The following is a 24,006-nucleotide window of genomic DNA, read 5'->3' on the forward strand; positions in this document are numbered from 1 at the left end:
GCTGTGTGCTGTTGGATTAGTGGCTTAGCCACTCTGAGCTTACTTTCATCATGGGTAAATGGAGATGATCATAATGTGCTTTCTAAGGCCGTGAGAAGGATGCAAGGGAACAGACGTGGAGTGCTGGCCTGGCACGGGGGAAGGCCTCGTGTTATTGGCACTTCTGACTTTGCCCAAGCCTCTTGAACATCCTGGAGCTGAGTTCTGTTCAATCTGAGCTCCACTCTTGGTGAAAAGCCTCATGGGCAGGGAGAGGTCCACCTGCCAGGGGAAGCACCTTGGGCGGATGGCAGAGAGGGCCATGTGGAAGCTGGCTCTGCTGTTGGCCTGCTGTGTGGCTGTGGGCAATTAAGTTGGCCTCTCTAGGCCTCTGTTTGCCCTTTTGCAGGAGGCAAGCACCCCGGGCCAGGAAGGAAGGGTGGGGCAGGAAGTCAGTGGGTCCAGATCCCTGCTTGGTGGGTGTCAGCCTTCCCGCTCATGCTCTGAAAGGCCTAGGGGTTCCTCTCGGCCTGCACTGCAGTCCTACCAGGTGAGAGATGCTGCTCTTGAATTCCAAAAGGAGACAGATGGAAAGAGAAATTAACTGACCACCAGGAGATGAGAAAGAGGTTGGCTCCGCAGGGGGTGGGGTGGAGGGTGTCCCTGGCCAAGGGCCCTGTCAGCATAGACCCTTGCATCTCAGTATCCTGGCTGGGGTAGCATCCATGTCCCTCTCCCTCCCCTCCTCGCTGCACCCGGGGAGAGAAGGTTGTGAGGGTGGAGGAGGCTGCAGGAGGTGCTGCTTGAAGCGAGGACAGAGGCTCGGTGGGGAGCTGAGCCCGGGCTCTTGGAAGCCAATCTGAGCATCTTAGCATGGAAGAAGGCAAGGGCATCCAATCAGTGGCAATGAGCCTGCACCAGGCTTATTTATGCCGCTTCCCTTTGATCGGGAGCCCCGCTTAGAGATGGGCTCATGCGTAATGCATGAGAGAGCTCTGGCACCGTCAAAGGGCTGGGTCGCATGCGCACATGTCCGTGCACACACACATCTCTGTCTCTCACACACACATACATGCATGGGCCATTACATACACACAATTATACACACATATGCATGGGCTATTACAGAGAGAAGGTACCATTACACACAAGGTTATTACATGCATGCATGCGTGCGTCATTCCATAGGATATCTAACATACACCAGCACTCATGGGCACTCACACACAGAATGAAATATACACCTGCAAGTGTGGGCCATCATGCACACATACAGGGAATTACACACACATAATACAAAGGATATTACACACATGTGTACATGCACAGGCTCTCTCATACCCAGGTCCTTACAAACACATAGAGTATATTATACACAACTGTGTGCACATGTATACAAGGTTTGTTACACATATTATATGTACACATGAACACACAGACTATCACATGTATGTAGAGATTATGCATGCACACACATGCATGTGCCATTGCACAAAACATGCAAAGACTGTTACACACTTGTATGTGCACAGGCCCTTGCACACACATACACACAGAAGGTATTACACATATACACAAATTCAAGCCCTCTCTCACACTTAGGTAGGTACAGCTATGGGAGCAGGCATGCAGACAGACACACATGTACTCTGCACACATACACACAGACACTTCAGCACTCACTTGTATAGGCTCACAGGCACATATCCACATGCCTGGATCACACACATGCATGACATATATGCCCAAAGCACACACACATATTTAAGCAGAAATATACATGCACCCCCATGGACTCCTATGCACGGACACAATGTGAACACACAAACATATATGAGTGCAAACTTATACATTATCTATGACTACACACAGGCAGTTATGTGTGTGAACATGTGCTCACATGCTAAGTGCTCAGCAGTGACCTCTGGGTAAGGTCGTGCCAGCTGCTTTCTGATGCAGCTTCTGATCCAGCTGCCTTCTGATGCCTTTGTCCTCATTGAGAGACTTTTTCCAACCTCTAGGCAGTACACAAGGAATTCTGGGGCAGGGCAAAGTGCTGGGGGCTCTGGTGTTCGGGGGATGGAAGAAGGCTTTCCTGCCCAGCCTCTTCCTTTCTGGGCTCACTCCCCAGGGATGGTTCCGCCTACCACACAGAGGCTTAGCCTCAGAGAAAAGGGCTAGGGGCTGGGAAACGAGGGACCAGAGTAAGGGCAATACTCCAGGCTTCCAATGGACTGAGAGCAGTTGAGTCATAAATGAACGGACAAACAGATCAGTGGCCGGGAAGGTTCCAAGTCTGAGAAGCAACCAGAGTGGAGCTTCCCTAACGATGGTTCTTGGACCAGGAACATTAGGGAAATGCACATTTTGGCTCCATCCCAGACTTCCTGGATCCGATACTCTGAGGGTGAGATTCACAGCCTACACTGGGACATGTGCTGCAGGTGATTCCCAATGCACACTCAGTTCTAGCAACCCTAGCCTGGAACCAAGGAAGGCAGAGATGGGTCAGCATCTGGCTCCTCCAGGTGATATACTTGTACAGCTGCTCTACAGTTTCAGGCCTCAGTTTCCACATGTGTAAAATGGACAGAATTCTGGGGTCCATTTCACAGATGTGACATGTGGAGGCCAACATGGAACATGTGCCTGGCCCACCATGGTAGCAGTGGGTGTGACGACTATTTTCACTTCCACTGGGTACCAAAGTCAGTTAACATCTCTGAAGCCCTCAGCTATGCTTAGTAGAAAGTGAAAACATTGGGTGAACTAAGCCAGCACTTTAGAAAGCAGCAGGAGCTGCAACTCATGGCTGAAAACCCACTGGAGTGGCAGGTACTTGGTCTGTAGACACTGCTTTTCCAAGAGGGTAACATGTTAATGTTTATAGACAATTGTTCACCATTTAAGCTTCCTCCTTCCCTTCCTAGCTGTGCTCTTGCTGCCCTCTTAGTAGCAGGAAGCTCATCCCCAACCCCAGGCCAGCTTCTCAGAGACACATGGCACTGACACCTAAAGTCAAGGGCAGGCATTCACCAGCCCCAATGCCTTGTATGTGGCTGGATCATCCCTCCCCTTCCCCCTCTTTCTCCTTGTCCTCCTCTGATTGAAGGAGAGGAGATGTATTTGCATTATTTGTCTCAGATATAAAAACCTTCAGTGCCAAGACCATTCCCCAAGACTTGCATCACCACAGCTTGCTACATCCAACTGGTGCACATAGGGAGGTACCAAGTCCTTGGGGGTGTCAGGCACATTGGCTTCATGCAGGGTGGGAGGGGTAGAGACAAGGGTCCACTCCAAGGGCTGCCATGAGGGTCTCAGGTCTCACCTTGAAGAAGGTCATGGTGGCCCCGTCCTTGACAGCTCCGTACTCAATCTTGGTTTGTTTGGCCAGGTCGTCGGCAGAATCGATGGGTGACTCCATGCGTTCCACGGTCAGAAAGGCAGCCAGGTTGGCCGTGTAGGAGGAGATGATGATGAGCGTGAAGAACCACCAGATGCCACCTATGATGCGCGTGGACAGAGCTTTGGGCATCAGTTCAGACCCTGGGAGGAGGCAGGAGACAGTGGTCCCTTACTATGTCCAGATCGGGCTTATGGACTCCGTGGACGCTCTAGGGAAAGCTCTGGACCCTGGCCTAGCTCAGCATCTGTCAGCATCCCCATCACTCCAAGGCTTTGTAGAAAGCACGTTCCTGGGCTCTACCCCCAGGTCTATAGAATCAGTAACTTGTGTGGGGGGCGCTGATGACCTGGTCATCTCTGTTAACAAACTGTTTAGGTGATTTTTATGTAGAATTTAAGAAGTGCTGCTCTAGAACAAGATACACATACATATATACACATGCCTACTCATGCACACACACATACACAATACACATATACACATCCATGTACCCACATATCTAATACACACACAAAACACACACATATACACAATACACATGTGCACACACATTCACACACACACATCCCATTTCACAGGCTCACAGATCCACAGATGCCTATCTCTGGGCCCTTTGGTTGTCACCAGGTTAGCAACACCTTGACGTGGGGACCCCTGAGATCTTGGGTGAATCCTGCCCCCACATACTGTGCTCTTATGCCAGACGTCAACCCTTTCTGGGATTCTGCAAAGCATGGAGCATCGTCCTTCCTCTGTCCCGGTCTCGCACAAATACTGCGACGCTACAGCAATATCATTTGGGGAGAAATTGCATTGGAAATACAAGTCATATACAAATACAAGATTACTATGCGGCACTTGGCAGAAGGAGAAAAACCAACATTTTTTGAAGCTCTTGGCTGAAATTTATCACTCTTTCTTCCCGACCTTGTATGTGGAGCACAATTTAGATGAAACCTTCTAAGTGAAGTAATTAACTAGGCAGCTTTCAAGAGATTTAAATAGTGAGAGACTCCTGAACTTTCCAGAATATTTGGACCTGCAATCTAAAAAGCATCTGCTTTGATATGGATGATTTTTTTTTCTCCTCAAAGAAATCACTCAAGGGGGAGTTTTTCAAATACACAACTATTTTTCTCCCTCCTAATCAAAACCATGTGGGGAAACACATCAGGGGCCAATGCTTTGAATAGCAGCGGGAGGTAGACCAGAAGCTATTACCACATCCAAGGCCTTCTGGGTCTTCCCCAACAGTCAGTGAACAAAGATGATGGACAAAGATGCAAGGAGAGGCTTCAGGAAACTCATTAATGGTGGGACAGACTAAGCTCCTTTCCTTGAAAGATGCCACGAGGCTACTCAGCTTCTCCTGACCAATTAGCCACTCCTAGAGGGGCACCCCAGTCACCCTGAGCCAGGACTCCAGCTCCACACAAAGGGAACGAAGGTAGCGTCTTCTAATTGCTTGCTGGCGAGTCCTGCCAGGTTGCTTGCAGCCCCACCCATGGCCAAACCCCTGCTGCAGCTGAGAGGCTTCTCTGATGCACATTTCCCTTTTCCTTCCTCTTCCTCCCTCATTCAAGGATTCAGCATAGGGTGTGGTGTGTGGCAGGTGCTCAGGTCACACTAGGACAACACCTCCACTCAGCTACCTATCTGTCCATCAATCCATCTGCTCATCCATCCATGCACACACCCATACCTTTATTCATTGACCAACCATTTATCCATCCACCCTCCCACTGTTCCATCCATCTACTCATCTTTCCACCCATGTATCCATCTATTCATTTCACCACCTACCCTCTCACCCATCCAACTATCCATCCATCCATCCATCTATCCATCCATCCATCCATCCATCCATCCATCCATCCATCCATCCATCTACCTATCCTTCCTCCATTAATTCACTTGGCACTTATTGAGAACTGGATTTCTGCTGGGCCTTGGCATCACATACAGATGAGTGCAGGACAATGACATTTTCCTTATTCAAATCATCCTTCTTCCTCCTCCATTCCCTCTAGTTAGGTCTCTCCTAGTGGGAAGGCAACACAGGCAGACTACTTAGTGCCAGTGATACAAGGCTCTGGGGCAGCAGGGCTGGGGTTGGAGTGTCTTCCCTGGGTGGGGGTTCTTTGGTGACCTCTTCTGCTTCTGCTGGACCCATTCCCAAGCCCTTTGGTATCTTTGCGTCTTACTCTGTGCAGTTTGAGTTGAGCAGGGGCTTTGCTGACTGAGACATGGGAGCAGCTCAAGACAGTTCCAAAGGGTAAGCCCTGTGCACGGGGTTAGGTGCAGCACACGGGCTCCCTTCCCAGGACACCTTGTCTGAAGCTTGTCCTGGAGGGTAGGCTGGCTCTACTGACTCCATAGAGCCCCTGGGGGAGAAGTACCCCCTACTTCCAGTGGTACTGGGGGGGGGGCCCAATCGAGGCACATACCTTGTTGCATCAAGGACCCCATTCCGAACCAGAAGCTGTTCAGGAGAGTGAAGTTATTTTCCACCACCTCGGAACCAGGGTTGCAAGGGTGAGCATCGTACCACTCATAAGGGCTGAACCTGGCGCAGGAAGAGAGGAGCAGTGAGGCTAAGCTGCAGGGGGAGGAGGCGAGAAAGGGGCCTCCTCGCCATGGAGATGGCAAGCGAGCTGGCATAGCTCAACCTCTGAGGAGGGATTCCTCCGGGAAGGCAGGGCAATCAGGGCCACGTTTCTTCTTGTTTTTCTCCTGTCTGTGCTCTTTTCTGGCTCCCAAAGCAATTCCTTAGATTCTCTGAAAATTAAAAGTGCATGCGCCCTTCCACTTAGCCATGCTGCAACATCTTCTCCATCCCAGAAAACAACACTGGCACACACATGTAAGAGAGTGCACATATAGGGTGCTTATCAAAGCGCTGTCTATCATAGCAAATACAAAACAAGAAAACTCAAACCTGCAAACAACCTAAATGTCCTTTGGGGAGGTGTGATTAAATAAGCCACGCCATAACCGCACTCTGAAATACCACGCAGCTGTTAGAGATGGAGTGGCATCTACATGAGCCGACAGGGGAGGGCAGCAAGATGTATCGTTTGGTCAAAAACCATTGGGAGGAAACAGGAACTGGATGATCGCATTGAGATAAACAGGTCCCTGCAGACAGAGCTGTGCAACCTGGTTTGCAGATGCCTATGGAGTGCACTAACGGTCTGGGGAGTCCCATAGAGGACAAGTAGCAAGGAACATCTCGAAGGATGGGAGGCCTAAGTGCAGGAGGAACTTTAGGAAACCTGTTGCACTCGCTCTCTCCCACTATATCTATATCTATATCTATATCTATATCTATATCTATATCTATATCTATATCTATATCTATATCTATATCTACACAAACATACACATACACACATATGCATATGTCCATCTACTATACACATATATACATATATGTATACAAACATATATATGTATATGCAGTAGATTATTGTTTTAATGAGGGTGTCATTTTGAATTTCTTACATATTTTTAAAAACCCAGGCTAGGCAAATGTTTGGTGCACCCATGAAGTCACCACTTGGGATATGCGCATCTTATGATGCAGCCTCTGGCTCTGCTGTCCTCTTGAGCTTCCTGCAAATGCACACCCTGGTGATGATTCAAGTACTTGGGTCCCTGTCACTCATATGGGAAATCTGAATGGGCTACTGGCTCCAGGCTTTGGCTGGGCCCTGTCCCAATTGTGCCAGGCAGCTGGGGCCCAGCAGACACAAGATCTGTGTTTCAAAGAAGCACAGTAAATAATAATAGTAAAAAAACAAAATAAGAGACATAAGTATTTTAATAAAGTACTCCCAAGGAACATGAGACAGTGGAGGGACTCCGGTGTCTTGGAGGAAACCCTGTGGGATAGAATCTTCCCGATTGTTCTCTTTGACCACACAGATACATGGATGAGAGCAAAACACCCACAGCTCCCCCTTGCCTCCTGTCTCCAACGCACGAGCAGTCCTGACTGCTGGAGGAATATTTGTTCACAGCTGGAGACATGTCAGTCTGAAGCTGGGGAGACACAGAGAGCCTGGGGAGTCCCCCACCCCACCCCACCGGCGTTGGGGCGGTGCTAGGAAGCTAGGAAGCTGAGGGCACAGGCCTGGAAAGGGGCCTGTACAGTTATGTTTTGCTCTTTGAAGTGCGAAGTGCTGACAGCCCTTCCCCACCTCCTGTCTAACAGCTTTAGTTTCACACACATTGACCACCCACACTCAGCCGGAAGAATTCAGTTGTTACGAGATGGGAAACTGCAAAGTGAGGCCTCAAATGGAATTGGAGGGTTCCAAAAGAAATGAGCGTGAACATGTTAGATGCTCTCCAGCTCAAGAGGACATACTCTTGGTCCAAAGACAGAGATAGGGAGTTGCATGAGAAGGGTCTTCGGACAAAATCCTTTGTGGGCTGGGAGGGGGGCTTCCCAGGATGTAGGGAGTGCTGGGCATGTGACCTGTAACCAAGCACAGCACTTGGGAAGTCTGGAGGGCAGGGGCAGGTTGTAGCATACTTAGTGGGAGGAGGTAGGAGAAGCCTGCTGTCTGGCCCAGGTCACAGGGCCAAGTACCACCAGATCAAAGGATGCCAGGTCCACAGTGCTTCCCCTGCACCACACATGTCCATGTGGAAAACAGATCCAGCCCAGGTCCATCTTGACTCTCACCCTGGCATTGCAGCGGGTTCCCCCAGGCTGAGCTGAGGGGCCTGTGCTATGGCAGGAAGGGATCGCTGAGGGAGGTCCTGCCAAAGGGGTCCGGGGTAGAACCTCCACCCTTGAATGCATGGGAAGGTAGAGTGGAGGCAACACACAGATGGTTTCTGCTGAACTCTCAGGAGCCCTGCTGCTTCAGAAAGCCAGTTATACATGTACACACAAGTGCATGATACTTGGGATCCTGTCGAAAACAAAATGCTGTAGGAGGGGCAGGCATTTGTCCAGGTAGTTAGGGGTGAGTGTTCGGCCTAGCAGTTCAGATGCTGATGAAGAAGCCTGTGCCTAGCACTGCAGTGTCCATTTCCTGCTAAGGCAGACCATGGGAGGGAGTAGTGATGGCTCAACGTATTGGTGTCCTGTGAGTCACATGCGAACTGTGGTCTATCCCTGCTTTGACCATTGTAAGCATTTGGGAATGAGTCAGAAGATTGGGGGCCAGGATGGAATAAACCCAGAGACACAGCTCACAGGGAGAGGGGGCAGAGGGTCCCTTCCACCCCACAGGTGCATGGTGCTGTTGGGAAGCAGTGTCATACACAATTGAATCAGAGACCTCTGGGAAAGAAAAAGACGCCACCTAGAGATCTAAATTGTTCTCTCTTTAACTCACCCCATCCCTGCCCACAGGCTGCAGGAGCTGAGTAGCAGCTGCCCCTTGAGGCAGTTATATGTTCTCTATTCCCCACAGCTGCCACCTGATGCTGCTGACTGGTCTCCCTCACACCCCATCTGGCCCCCAGCAGGCCCCTGTGCTCCCCTCTCTCCACAGGGCTGGGTGGGGGAAGCCCAACTGGACAAGGTACTGGGCAGTGACTTAATGTCTCAGAGCCTCAATTTTGCAACTGTAAAGTGGGGATGATTCTAGCTGCCTTTCAGGCTATGAAAGAAATTCTTGGGAATCGTGTGCCTGCCGTACAAGGTAATGGCTTATTGTGATGCTCTTTCCAGCCAAGGCCCAGACTCCTGTTCTTCCTCTCTCTTTAGGTGCTCATGTCAGCACAGCAGTTCTGGGGACCTCCCCTCTTCTGGAACGTCCCTCATGCCAACCTTGGAAGCAGGCCCAGACCTTCTAAGGCAGGGAGGCTGGGCGTTGGAAAGTTGGCCTGGCTGTTTCATTGCAGAAAGGCTGGGAACTGAGTGGGGGTGGGGTGCACCTTCAAGAGCAGTGCTGAGGTTGGGGAGGTTGGGCCTGGCAGGATGAGGAGCTGAGCAGCCAACCAGGCCCAGCCAGAGCTGCTGAATTTGCTGCAAGAACTTGGGAGAGTGGCCTCTGGCTTTCAAAGGCTTGTTAGGCCTTTGTTAGGAGCCCAGCAATGTCATGAAGGCTTCTCTGAGCTGGCCGGCCAGGCAGGGTGGGGCGGCCCGCGGCAAAGAGCTCTGGAGGAAGGACAATTTCATGTCTCACATCCTTCTCTTTGGTCTCTCTCTGCTCGGGAGGAGGGAGCGGACAGGAGCAGAGTGAGAGAAAGGCTTTCAAAGGAGACTCAGAGAAAGGAAGATGGGAACACCGAGCCTTTGGATCTCAAATTGCCTCTCCAGAGAAGTCTCTTTTTTCGCCTTGTTAGGATTTAGAGAACAAAGGAGCCTGGGCAGCGGTTGGGGCTGGAGCCTGAAGGGAGCAGAGGGTCCGTGGGTCAGGGGTGGGGGTGTTGTAGCTGTGGCCATGGGGCTTGAGCAGACCATGGGCTGGAGGGGTGGGAGGGGGACAGATGAAACACTTGGTGCTCCAAGTCCCAAGACCGGATGTGTCATGTATTGCTTGTATGAGCATGGTAGGTACAAGGTACTTCAAAAAGTTCATGAGAAAATGAAAGTAAAAGGTAAGTTTGTCTTATTGGAAATAAATTTTGAGATCCATGTGTAGTGTTTTCTTAATATCCATTTTCCACAAACCTTTTGAAGTACCCTCAAGAAAGGCTGTGAGAATGAAATACGAGAATGGCTGTGGGGTGCAGAGCAAGATGCTTGGCCAACACTGGGTGCTCACTCAATACTGTTAAATCTTTCCTTCGGGCAGCTTCCTCCTAGCAGCATCTATGTCTGCCTCATGGGAACAACCAAATGTGCAAGTGTGATGCTAGCATGTGTTCAGACAGGTAAGTACACATGTATGCCATGTATCTGCAGGTGGATATGTTCCATACCATTCTGGGTTAGATTTATACAGGCCATTTCCCAAGTTTGAAGACCCCCACAGAGCAGCAGAATGTAGATGGGCCTGCTGTGCCAGGTGCCCAGCCAGGGTGATGTAGCTTGGAGCAATGACTATGTCACCAAGCCTGCTTATGCACCATCTCTGAGCTTGGGCCCAGAGTCATAGAACATTCCCAGAGGGACAGGAAGGGCTCTGGGGCACAGGGGAGAGAAACAGCAGGTGCAACAGTGCCAGGGCTGAGGATGTGGGTCTTACCTGGCGATGACAAAGAGGACACAGCTGACACCCAGGTAGGCAAGGAGCACATACATCCAGATGTCTGGGGACAGGGGGTTGAGGAAGGAGAAGACGCTGGGGTTGGTGCCGTTGGGCTTGCGATAGAGGATGCTCACGCCCAGTGTCATGAAGGGTTTGGAGAAGTCGATAGCCTTCTCTCGAACATGGGTGATGGTCAGGGGGGCCACGGCCAGATCTGCCTTCTGCAACGAGAGAAAGAAAGGGATGGACAGACATACCATGAGCAAACCCCAAGACCAGCGGTGGGCAGCGCAGCCCTTCTTGGAGCAGAGGAGATGGGGAGTTGGGCCATGTCATCTGCCTGAGTTCAAGTCTCTGATCTCTTTTTAGCATCAACACTTACTAGCTCTCCTACTCCAGGCCAAGCACAGGGTGCTAGGCAGACAGTAATGAATTAGAGGTAACTGTGGTCTTTAAGAGTTCTTGGCCCTGAAGAGGAGGACAGGAACACAAAGACACAGAGAATGGGGTCTTATGGTGACTACAAGCACGTGAACCCTCCTCAGATGGTGCTTTGTTACATAAGCACTGGCCAGCAACCCACCTGCGTCTAGAGAGACTCACGTTTGTTGTGTCCTTCAAGCAGGAGAGAAGCCACAAGAACCCATGTCTAAACCTGCTTTTCTCTCCCATCCCCTTCTCGCCTGCTGCACCCCATTCTGGATTTTCTACACATAGGGGCTTCAGAATATCCCTGAAAAAGCATGACTATGAAAAACTCATGCAGATTCCAAAATCGTTCTGTACCAAAACAAATCTGCCTTCTTCTGCATTTTCATTTGAGTGGTAGATACTTTTCCCTCCCCACACATTTGCGTGTATATGTGTGTGTGTGTGTGTGTGTGTGTGTGTGTGTGTGTGTGTGTGTGTGTGACAGAAGCAAGTGAGAATGGAAGTGAAAGAGAGACCACCTGTTGGTTCACTCCCCAAATACCCACAATAGTCCTTGTTGTGGCTTAAGCCAGAAGCTGGGAACTCAATGCAGGTCTCCCAGGTGGGTGGGAGGAATCCAAATACTTGACCTGTCCCTGCTGCCTCCCACAGCCTGCATCAGCAGGAAGCTAGAGAGTGGGCAGCAGAGCCAGGTACTAAAGCCAGATACTCAGACATGCAGTGCCGAACTGGCATCTGAACCATTTGACCGAGGGCCCACTCAGGCATTTTTTAAAATTTCATTTTCCCAAGGACTTCTTGAAGACCCCTTGTATATCCTCAAAGCTCTCCTAAGACTATCTGGGCAATGAGAAAGGTAGGCAAGAAATCAAACTGGCAAATCCAAGGTCCTTGCCAATAGTGAGTGGTATGGAGAGAAGGCAGTGGCGAAAGGCCAGGAACCTGATAAAATTGGTCTCAATGAAGACGGAATCACTTCTGCCAACCCGAGTGAAGATAAGCCGGGAGGTGATGCAGGAAGAGATCTTCTACATGACTGCCTGATAGAAACGATCACCCAGGACCTCCAGAAGTGCACGCTGGCACAGTGGACTCTGCAGAAAGACTACTTTTGCAAGGACATTTGTTGAGCACCCGTCTGTTTCAAACCTGGACTGACACCACCCCCTTCCGAATCGTTGAGACTAAAGCTCACTGTTTCAGAACATCTTAGACGGCCTCCTCGTGTTGGGCTTTCAAACCTTCCCCTTGCCTCAGCCTGCTTGCACATGCCCATAATTTAGCGTGGCACCTGTGTTCCCAAGGCGGTACTCTGCAGTTGTCATCAGGCTGCTAGGTTTTAAGTAAATGCCAGCATTCCTTGGAGACTCTCTGATTGTTTTTCAGATTGATATCGTTCATGTTAATAAAGTTTAGCCTATTGCAACTTTAATGAGGGGGATAATTAGTTTTTTCCCTTTGGCCTCAGCTTCCTCCTTTTCATCCAATCTTCTTAAGCCTTCCTCTTCTGCTGGGCTCTCACAGGGAACTCTGCTGAACTGCTCTCTGATTTCTGCAGACCCCTCCTCATCTCTCAGGTTTGGCATACCCAGAGCCCTGTTTAGAGGGCTTTGTGCCGACCACAGGGCTGAGTCCCTTTGTACACGCTGCCTCTTCCTGAAGTCCTTCTGGACTGCCTCCGCTATGACTTGCACACAGTTTACGTGCCCTGGAAGGTCCACGTGTTGGGATCTTGCTCTTCAGGGTTGCTGGGTTTTGTGATCCACTGGGAAGTCCTCAAACCCCCATGCAGATGCTCTCGGAAGTTCAAACTGTTCTTCCGCCCCCTGGGTTCTTGTAAGAGGGTTGTTATAGAAGCAGCAAGCGGTGCCTTGCCACTCTGATCCTTATTTGAGATGTGACCGCTAGCTCCTACATATGCGCCTGCTGTGATGGGGCATCATCTACTGCCCCCAGCAAGATTGGAAAAAACGCAGCTCCCCCTCCCACGACTGATTTTAGACTTGGAACCTCCCAAACTGTGAGCTAAACAAACCTCTTTTCATCAGCAGTTCATGTCAGACACTCCATTACAGTGATGAAGAGCCGACTAATTCAGCCTCTGATTCTAAACTCCCACGAGGCCCACGCTGGCCCATGGTGCCGTCTTGACCTGTTTAATGTGAGTGGCAGTCTAAATCCCAGGTGGCCTTGCGCCTCATCTGCTGATTTGCTTATGAATTCCTGGTTGCAGTTGGGATTGTGGCTGATTCCCTTCTGATTCCTCCATTTCCAAGCCCTTTTCTTGGCCTCTGGAACATTGCCAGGGCTGTTCCCTGGGATCCTGTGGATGTTCATTCTGCCAAGTGTGAACCAGGTTATCACTTCCCTTCTGTAGGTATGACAGGACAGAAATGAGTCTGGGTTGGGCAGGACAGCCACTGAAGATCTTTCCAGGGTATCAGTGGCCTCTGAAGCTCTCCCAGGGCAATGCCTATAGATAGCCACCTATGGGCTTGGCCCATTTGTCTGTCTGTCTGTCTGCTCATCAGCCACCTATCCACTGTTTTATGAGATCCAAACACAGAGCTTCTGCCTTCACAGGGCTTATAGTCCAGTGGAGGAGATGGACATTAATCAAAAGGGTAGCCATTCACATCAGGCCTGACTTCACTTACGACAGGAACTAGCCATCTAGGTGAAATCAAATTTTAAGGAGGGAGGGACTGGAAGCCAGGGTACCCCTGGCTCTGCAGGTTAGGAAAGCTGGGCAACACACAACCCTGATGTCACTCACCCAGTTTCCTACACTCCACTCATCTTTGGCACTTGAAGCCCAAGGACTCCAGAAGCTGGGACATCAGGGAGGAGAGGCTTCTTACAAAGGGTGATTCTGCCGGCACTTTCCTTTTGCAGGATCCCTTCTGGGTGTGTGGGTTGGAGCTTTGAGACTTTGGGGGCAGAAGAAAGCAGGTAACCACCGCCTCCTTAACTCTCGGAGCTCCTCACCTGAGGTCATATGCCGAGGAAAGTAGCAGCATGAGGCAGGTGTGACAAATGTCTAGTTGCCCTGTTCCAGTAGTCCAGCTCCAGTCCAGCAGTCCATCCTGGGCTCAGCATTCCAGACCAGACATAAAGTTAACACAGCACCTGCTCCCTGCCCTCCTGGAACTTCTAGCTGAGGGACTCCTGCTGCAAAGAGGATTCCTAGACAGGGTGAGACACTGAACTTAGATCTGGAAGTCCTAGGCTTCTGTGCATAATGGTGATGTGATGGGGGTGTTATGGTCATCGATTCTGGAACCTGGTCCCTGCTTGTCCTGTCTCTTCAAAGCACATCTCTGTGGCAGGCTCTATTCTCACTGTTCACAGTGCATTTGGATCTCATCTCTGGGAATGGTCTCGGCCATGGAGTGGGTTTCTGGTGGAACATCTTCCTTCAACTTTCATGGCAAACTGGATGGCAGAGTGTCTGCAGGCAACGCTTATTCCAGAATGTTCCAGCAGTGGGCCAGGAAGCAAATCATAGGGCCACGAGCCTTCTGTCTTCCTCCAGACCCCTGTTGGTGCTCTTCCTGCACCCTGGCTCCCTAGAGGTTGGGAGGTAGAGGCTCTGGGGCCTTCCATGCCTCCAGCAGTGAGACACCCATCCAACATGACCCTGAGTGAGCGCCAGCATTCATGTTTTCCCTGAAACTTCAGGAAGGGTGGAGTTTTCCACTTCATTTTTGGTTTAGGCAGGAAATAATCCAACACCGGTAACAATTTCCCTAAAAAAGGCATTATTTTGTCCAAATCGCCTTGAAAGATGGGAACAGATGTCATGCCTTCGCTGTTTCAGTTCATTGCTCTCAATGAAAGGCTAGATCCTGGCAGCTCTGCTCACTGGCGCAATTTCCTTTGGGGATGAGTCACACACTCAAAGGCTGCTGGAGCCGGAAGAGCGACCTTCAAGAACACACATCCCAACCCCGTCATTTTGTTTTAAAGATTTACATGTTTTTATTAGAAAGGCAGATTTACAGAGAGGAGGAGAGACAGGAAGACCTTCATCTGCTGGTTCACTCCCCAAAAAGCAGCAATGAAAGGAGCTGAGCCCAACTGAAGCCAGGAGCCAGGAGTTTCTTCCAGATCTCCCACATGCAGGATCCCAAGGCTTTGGGCTGTCCTCATCTGCTTTCCCAGGCCACAAGCAGGGAGCTGGATGGGAAGTGAAGCATCTGGAAACATGATTTGGCACCCGGAACTTGCAAGTGGGGGAGATTAACCAGTTGAGCACTAGGCCTGCGTTTCTTTCTCCTCTTCTTCCTTCTTTTTTAATAGAGGGAAACTAAGGCTTAGACAAACTCCTTGGTGTCTGCTTTTCTATTTATGGTGGTCATGTCCTCGAACAAAAGAACATGTCTGCTCTGTTCAGCACCTCTAAGAGTCTACGGGCGACTCGGTGGTCCCTCCAGCTTCACCAAGGACCTGTCCAAGCCCCTGGACTGGGCAGAATGGCCTTTCCAGGACATTCTTTCATTCTCCAGAAGCAGCTTTCCATTCTGTGGGAAATGGGACTCCAGCTCCTTTCACTTTCTTCTTCATCATATTCCCAGTATGAACAGGAGGCAAGAATGGCCTAACCAGGTCCAGATCCCTATCTTGTTCCTTAGTATCCTGGCTGCTTGTTGGCCCTTGGCCCAGAATGAGGCCTACTAGGCTCTAAAGAATGGTCCCAACAACGGTCTGTGGCCTCAACCTGCTTGCGCCCCGGTGTGGTGTCCCATTGGCAGCTGTTTCTTTGGATTCCTGAGAGTCACCTTCCCTGCCCCGTTCTACCTGATTTCTGATTTCTAGGCTCTGCCTCTTGACTGGCAGTGCTCTTTCCCTGCTCTCCCCTGCCACCCCCAGCTAGGGTGTTTGCTTTCACAGACCATGACCCATCAGAGATAGTCCAGTGAGAGCCACTACACATACGTGCCATCTCCCTAGGAGCCCCATGAAGCAGACAGCATAATCACCTCCACTTCGGACAGGAACAGGGCAGCTTCATCAGGCCAGGAGAGCAGCTCTGGCTGCCGAGTGGCTGAACCAAAACTTGGACCCCATTTCTGGAAATCTTAAAGTGGCCCCCTACAAAGTCCTAACCTCTGGGACCTTGCACACATGACTCTGAAGAAAATAAGTCATTGAAGGTACAGTCAAGGAGGATTGTAGAATAAGCATGGCCCTCAATCCAACAACTGGGACCTTTTGAAGAAAGAGGGGACACATGGATACACAGAAAAAAAATGGTCATGGGATGGATGGCACAGACAGAGGTTGGGTTAATACAGACACAAGCCAAGGCATGCCACGGACTGCCAGCCACAGCAGCGGCTGGGACAGCGATGTGGGACACATGTGCCCCAAAAGCCTACAAAGGAATTCACATTGCTGATGCCTTGGTTTCTGATTTCTGGCCTCCAGAGCCACAAGAGAACAAATTCTTGCCATCTGAAGGTTTGAGATCACCTCCTGTGGTGGTCCCAGGAAACAAGCACCCCTAGGTGTTGCATGCGCCACAGGGAGTTTCTACTTAAGACCCTGTCTGTTCTGAGGGGCAGTCTGCAAGGCTGGGTCCACCCTGCCCTGGTCTGAGCCCAGTGTTGCATTCCTGGCCACCTGGACTTGACTTTGGCTCCTGATCATAGCTGCTTCTGGAGCTCTCGGCATTGCATGGCATTGCTTGGCCCGGCCCAGGAGCCCTGGAGGAGCAAGGTGCTGCTATGTCCCTGCCCACCCACTGTTCCCTCTGTGGCCTCCATAGCCACTTGAGAAAACCAGTCTTGCTCTTGCCATCCACGCAGGACTTTAAGCTCTATCCGCTGGCTCCTTACCCCTCTCTATGACACATAGCAACCATGAAATTCACCTTCTGCTCTTTTCCACAATCCTTTCTACCAAGCTTGTGAAAATGCTATGCCCACGGAAGGGCCTCAGATACTGACTTAACAAACCCATATCCTGAACCAGCCACACATTCAACATGGGACGACAGTCACAGGTGATCATTGGTGGCCAGATGCTAACATCTGTGATCCATACTGGCTTCCTGAGCTGTTAGCAGATCCCAAGCTAGTGGTGAGCAGTGGTGTGTGTGCCTCTCCTAGCCCTGCGGGAGGCAGCCCCATTTCTGAGCCCCTGCAGGCTCCATTCTGTGCCTCTGTTCTCAGAAAGGAGACACAGGTGTTCCTGGCTTCAGAGCCACAGGGTTTCTGGGAGGGATGTTCTGTTTCCCATCCCTATAAGTCCTCTTCCCAAATCCCACAGGTCCCAGTTGTGGCATCAGCCAGACAGGGAGGGGCTGGCCCTCGCAGTGTCTAGGGGAGCTCCCCGTAACCCCAACAGAGGAGGTTAGGTCCGTCATGTGTGCCCATGACACTGCCACTGCTCCTTGTGCCCTGGCTAAAATGGAATGTTTTCTTCTAAAATCACTTATTTATTTATTCATTTACTTATTTATATTTATTTAATAGCAAGAGAGAGGCGAGAAAGACATTTTCCATATGTTGGTTCACCTTAAACACCTGCACTAACCAGGCCAGGCCAGGCAGAAACCAGGAGCTGGGAACTCCATCTTGGTCTCTCATGTGGGTGGCAGGAACCCAAGTACTTGAGTTATCATCTACCTGTTGCCACCCAGGTGCACATTCGCAGGAAGCTGGATCAGAAACAGAGTTGGGACTTGAACCCAGACACTCTTACAGGATCAGGGCATCCCAAAGGGAGTTTTAACTGCTGTGCTTAAAGCCCGCTCAACTAATGACTTATCTGCCAGTTCTTGTTTCACGTCCTGTTCCTCCACCGGCTTATCACTTACTGGTCAGGGATCTGGCTGTTCCCCTGCTCATGTGTCCCTGAAATGAGCAGATACTCACACAGAGACAGGCTCTGAACACTCACCCTGGCTGAATGTCTATATCCTTCATGTATCCCTGGACAAGTGCCTGCTTCCTTCACCGAAGCATGAAATCCAGAGGCTCAGGGATAGACAGGATCCTGTCTGTTTCATTCACTACTGTAGCCACAGCACCTGGCATGGGGTCTGACTTTAATAGATGTTCTGAATACATGAATAAATTGATCAATGGGAACACTAATAATTTCCGAGAGGTCATGTGCCATCTCTCCCCTGGGGGGTGCCACACCAGTTTCCACGGGGGGCAGTGAGTCAAGAATGGCATCTGCTGATGACCCAGCAGTCAGCTGTCAGTCTTGATTAGCATGGTGGCCACGGTTAAGCTCAAAAGACCGCACTCTGAGTAGCCCCCATCTGTTTCAGCTAATGGGGAACAGGCGCCAGAGAAGTCTGAGGTGTCAGCCAGGGGATCGTGGGTCTGGTGTCACACACAGGTTGGAGAGGAGCTGAGGAGGATCCTGAGAAAAGACTTGGGAGAATGCTCCTGCAAGGACCATCTCCTGACTGTCCTGTAGGGGTGCTCCTTACAGTACCATAGGGGGACGTACTCTCCCTCTATCAACATCTCTGAAAGGAGCCCCTTCCCACACCCCAAGTGTCCCAAGGTGTTGTCCCCACAGCGCCCACCCCAGCATGGACCCACCGAGGCTGCTGGTCTCCAGCCCCAAGCAGGCCCTCCAGCAGGTACCTGGTATAGCCTCTCTAGATACCTTCCCACTCTTCAGGTGTTAGTCTGAGAGTGTACCCCACAGGGAGTGTACCCCACTCCCGTCATCTTCCTCTGATTGACATTTCTCCCAACTCTGACTGAAATCCTCATGACATCCACTTGCCTGATTCATGGTGTGTTTCCTGAAGGAAAGGACCATGTGTGCCCTGGCCATCCCTATGTCACATGACCATGCCCTTGTTACAGGGTCCGTTGGTGCTGGGCTCAGAGCCCTCTGAGACTCCCTTTTAGACCCTTGGGCTCTGAGCATAACCCGACAGCCTCTCAGCTCCTGCCTGCCTAGGCCCCTCGTCCACAGGCCCTGGGCTCTCTGTGGTCACAGCAGGATCTGGCTGAGCTCTCACATTCACCATGCCCAATCCAGGATCCAGGCAAGTCAGGGTCACTAGATAAACCTGCTCCCACTCCCTCCTCCCACGAAGGTCAGAGGTTTTTTTGTAAGACGTCTCCGGGCACAGACGAAAGGATTGAGCCATTGGTCATGCACAGTGCTGACGAGTGCTGGGGTTGGTTTTCCTGCCTTGCAGCCCCTCTTCCCTCATCCCTGGTATCACATTCCCTATGGGCAAAGGCATAAGCTGCTGCTGCCAGCTCTGCTCTGCAGGAGTCCAGGCTGAGATGGTGCTTGAGGAAATTCTGCTGAGTGGCGTGATCCCCAGCAGGGGAGTGCACCTGTTGCAGCCACTCCCTCTGACTCAGTTTTCCTGCCGTATTTCTGGTCCTCTGAGTCTCTTTTGCACCTTACTGTCTGGACCCCGACCCCTGCCAGGCCTTCTCTGGGCTAACCTCCACTTGCTGGGTTCTGGAGTTCACAGTTCTGCAGTGAATCCCATCAGTGTTCCATGTCTTTCCTGCATCCCTCCCTCACCTAGTCTTCCCCAGACAGTTCCCAATGACTCCCTGAGCTTCCCCAGAGCTCTGCAATCCTTGTGTCTCTGATGAGAGTCTGCTTTGGGAGTTCCTCTGCTTTTCTTGCTCTGAACACTCCTTCCCATCCAAGATTCTGACCTGCCCCAGGTGAGTTTCCAGAATGGATTACTTCCAAGTGCACTGGCTCGGGCCCTGATGGAGATGGCTTTGGCAGGACTTCTGCTAACATAAGCATGAGTTTTGGGTCTCCTCGATACCAGTGCACACAAGCCAGAGCTGTAACCTGGTTCCTGGCTGGCTGGAAGACAGGAAATCCTATAGGTGCTTGGGCCACAACCTTGACATCTGCATGCTTTGGCTGGGAGGCCAACTTGCTTGGTCTCATGGCCAGTTCCTGGTCATGGTGAGCAAGTCTGCAGCTTCATGTGTTTCACTGTCCAAGGCTTTGTGCTGCGTGTTCCCAACCCGTGCCAGGTGCTGGGCAGCAGCCAACTTCAGTCTGTCAGGTCCTCGCTGTCTGGAAGCATCCCACAGAGGAGGTGAGCACGTCTCACTGTGCCACCCTCCTTGGTCTGTAGCCAGTGTTGTGGGGAAGCAGAAGGGACATCTGGGCAGTACTTCACCTCCACAGGGGAGAAGACAGTAGGCCAAGACTACCGGGACTACTCCCTGTCCCCATTTGGGTCCAGCCCCACTATGAGTTGTAGAGAACCTGTTACTACAGCTATACACACCTTGGTGTGATGTAGCAATTTAGTGACAACAGTGGCTTCCTATGGCCTAAGGCTATTTATTTATCACCTTGAAGCTGCCTCCTGCTGTTCCACTCCCCACCTCTCACTCTGGTTCAAGGGCCTGGGAAAGCAGCCAAGACAAGAATTTCTGGGTCTCTGACAGGTAGGTTTGCAGGAAGCCAGACCAGCGGAACCCAAGGACTTCTGATGAGTCCTGTAGGATAGGGCTTCTTTTTATTCCCATTTCACAGATATGGACACAGATGCCAGAGGAGTTCCGTCACTGACATGAACTATCCTGATGTTAAACAACTCATTTCCATTGGATGGTAGATACATCAAAACATGTGGGAGTCATTTAAGACTCATGAGAGAGGCAGGCAAGCAGATAGCAGCAGCAGTGGGAATGAGGACAGGGTAATGGACGGAGTGACCCCTGCTTCGTGTCATCACATTTGGTACTCCCACAGCTTGAGATGACTTGGGAGAGGTGTGTGCATCAATGGGAGGGGTACATCCACCTTTCCCCCACAGCCTTGGGTCCTCAGGGTGTTGTGGAGCACGGGCCAGAGGTGAGTAGCGTGTCAGGAAAGGGCTTCTGAAGCTCCACTGGGCAGAGGCTCCACCCAGGACTTCCAAATGAGTCTTGGGGGGCAGATGCTTATAAAGGTGAGTATTCATCACTTTTACACCTCTGTTCCGACCCCTAATAAGGAAGTAATAATATTGCCAAGTCTTTATCATGCTTTCTATGAGCTAGTGAGAAGACTAATTATCTGATAGCACTAATAAATGGTTATGATGTTATTAAAAATGGCACCCAGCTAGGATTAATAGGCTCATCAATTGTGGAGGATTGGGTTTAACAAGGCCTCCTGCATGTCCCATCAGGGCCTGTGGCCTTGATGGATACTGGGTTGCCCAAATCAGTGCCCAGCTGCATGACAGCCGTGGAAGAGGCCCCTCTCTTTCCAGTCCAGTGTCAGGGCAGGAAGGTCAGACTGCCTCTGGCGTTTTCTTGTTGCATCCCTCTTCAATACTCCTGGCTGCTGTGGATGTTGTGGGTGGCAAGGCTGCTTGGCCCTGCTTCCTGGCACTCCTAACTCTCCATACCCTCTGTGCCTTCCCCCAGTAGGCTCTGCAAGTGGGGGCTTCCCAACCCATCACAGCCCCCCACTCCTAGATCACAGGGGAACTGCTGAGGCAGAGAGGTCTCTGGGAGGGCCCTGTAGACTAATTTGGATAATAATTGCAGTTATTACTAATAATGGTGACAACACCACTCCTTTCCATTTCTACTGATTTCTGCTGATTTTCCCCCAGCTGTCTGCTTGGTGCCTCCCAAGCTGGCAAGAAGGTAGGGCAGATACAATGGATTGTTTTCACTGTCATGCGTTAGGAAATGGCAGAACAGGGAGCCTCCTGTAGCACCCTCTCCACTCTCTGTCACCTGTCCTGCCCTCCTCTGCTAAGTATCCAGGGAAGAACTAAGAGGATACAGATGGAGTCCTGAAAGAGGCTGACAAGCAACCTCCATTTATGAGCTTAGTCCTTGCCACCGTCTTAGGAGGTCAGGCCTGTCTGTACCAAGTCTCATGTTACAGACGGGGAAACTGAGGCACAGAGAGGTTAAGACACTTGTGCAGGAACACCAAGTCCCAGGTGAACAGTGGGAATCCAACTGGCCTGCTCTCATGTTCCTTACCATCAGCCCCTTCTCCCTGGCTCCAGGGCAGCCAGATTCCCCAGGGGCCTAGGACAGGACTCTACTGGGCTAGGCTCTGACAGAGCCTTTGATTTCCAAGCTCCTGCTCCCTCCCCAGCAGCTCCCATCAGACAGCAACAGGGGCAGCATTGGAAGACCCAGGAGGAGTGGACAATGACCACCTCCTAACTGTTGGCTGTTGCTACCTCCATCCTGGCTCCTGGGGTCAAGGTGGTTGTCATAGACGTCAGAGTGCAGGCTGTGGAAACAAACCTTCCAAAGATTCCACCATCTGAACCCCATTTACTAGCTGGGCAGGGGTCAGGGGTTTCTTGTTCTCTCTACCTTATCTGTAAAATGGATGTCAATAATAGCACCTGCCTCAATGGGCTGCTGTGAAGATAACTGGGAGAAGCAAGCTAAGTGCCTGCTATAGGTCCCTGAACTCACAAGCAGGCTTTGGCGAGAAGTGCTCCCCACACCGCCTTTGACGACAGATGATAGTAATTGCCAGGTGCACCTGTCCTGTGGTACTGCCCTGAAGGCCCTAAGGCCTTAGTGGCTGCAGTAACTGCAGACATGGAGGCTCAGTGAGGTTGATGGATTGAACCAGTCACACACAGAGAAAGTGTTCAGGCCTAGGCTTGAACTCCAGCTTTACTGGATCATAGCCAAGGCATTTAAAAAGTATGTGCATTTGCTGGCAGCATCTTATAAGGCTCCCCCAACAGCCCTGCAGGAAGGAGTCTGGATATGCCTTCTACACAGACAAACCTGCTCTGTGAGGTTGTCGACTGGCCCTGTCCATGGTGCCAAAGATTGAAGACTTGGAACTTGAACACCGTTGTGTGTTGTCCCAAGCCTGAGGTTTCTGTTTTCTTCCCTATGTCCTATGAGCTCTGTACTGCTCCCATCAGCTACTCCCCTGGACCCCCTCCTTTCTCCTGGGACCATCTGTTCTCCCCCACTGAACTCCATGTGAACCCAGGTGGGGACAGATGGGTCTCAGCATCCCTGTGTCTGGTGATGGGCTCCACATACGTGCTTTGCCCTTGTGGTTGGGACATCCTGTGATAGCACTCAAAGGAACAGAAGGGAAGCTGCAGAATTCTCCAGAAGGGAGCCATCAAAGATGGTCAGCAGGATCAGCTCAGAATCCCATGTGGCCCAGGGAGAGGTGTGACTGGGAGTTGGGAAGCATGTGCAAAGGCAGACACAAGTATTGGGGAACACGTCTTATAAGGGCTCCAAATCCCCCAGGTTACTCCTCCTTTTCCATCTCCTCTGCCCTAGGACCCTCATCCAGGTGCCAGACCCTGAGGGGCAACAGCACTTCCCCAAGTCTCCTGGGACCCCTGCCCTGCAGCATGGGCACCCAGGCTTACATGGTCAATGAGCTCCTTGATCATGCCGTTCCACTGTCCCTTGTCGTCCTGCGCTCCGTACTTGCCATCCTCCACCAGCCGGATCTCATAGGAAAAGCCCAGGATGTGGGACAGCTCCTTGAGCAGGTCGATGCAGTAGCCCTCAAAGCGGTCGTTGCCATATAGTGTCCTGTCGGACTTGCGGAACATGACAAAGGGCTCCTCCTGTAGGAACAGACAGGGGACAGACATGACAAAGGGGATGGGTTGTGTGGAGGCAGGCTCCAACTTCTTGTTTCTACAAAGGCATGTGGGGTAGGGACTGAGATGAAGCCCTGTTAAGTCAGGGGTTCTCTTTAAATGGCCACCTAACATAGTCCCTGCATCAGGCTGGGTGCTCAGTAGACTTGGCAATATTGTGGCCCAAGAGTCACAATCTGAGAGGGATGGATCAGGCATTTGAACTTCAAAGTCCATGTTCTCTCTGCTGCAGCAGAAATCAAGCCAGATCTCTCACAGCTATGGTTCCTAGGCCAGAAGCAGCAGTAGCAGCAGTAGCTGCCTCCCAGCAACATCTGAGAACCATGAGAAATGCATGTTCTCAGGCCCAAGCTGCATCATGAACTCGTGTGTGTGTCTGTGTGCGCATGAGTGTGTGTGTGTGTGTGTGTGTGTGTGTGTGTGTAGGGGAGGCAGCAATCTGC

At 51.1% G+C, this 24,006-nt stretch overlaps 1 protein-coding gene across 1 annotated transcript in view; it reads right to left on the reverse strand.

The window, feature by feature from the left end:
* Positions 1 to 24,006, reverse strand: part of GRIK3 (glutamate ionotropic receptor kainate type subunit 3) — a 203,585-nt gene that overhangs the window by 11,411 nt on the left and 168,168 nt on the right. The window contains exons 10-13 of the mRNA XM_040974418.1: positions 23,324 to 23,527; positions 10,543 to 10,766; positions 5,836 to 5,954; positions 3,311 to 3,528 (exon numbers count right to left, since the gene is read on the reverse strand). Of these exons, the coding sequence (XP_040830352.1) occupies positions 3,311 to 3,528; positions 5,836 to 5,954; positions 10,543 to 10,766; positions 23,324 to 23,527 (765 nt within the window). The remainder of the gene's footprint in view (positions 1 to 3,310; positions 3,529 to 5,835; positions 5,955 to 10,542; positions 10,767 to 23,323; positions 23,528 to 24,006) is intronic.

Source organism: Ochotona curzoniae, unplaced genomic scaffold (assembly GCF_017591425.1).
Source record: "Ochotona curzoniae isolate NIBS_2020 unplaced genomic scaffold, NIBS_Ocur_1.0 contig_2404, whole genome shotgun sequence".
NCBI classification, from domain to species: domain Eukaryota; kingdom Metazoa; phylum Chordata; class Mammalia; order Lagomorpha; family Ochotonidae; genus Ochotona; species Ochotona curzoniae.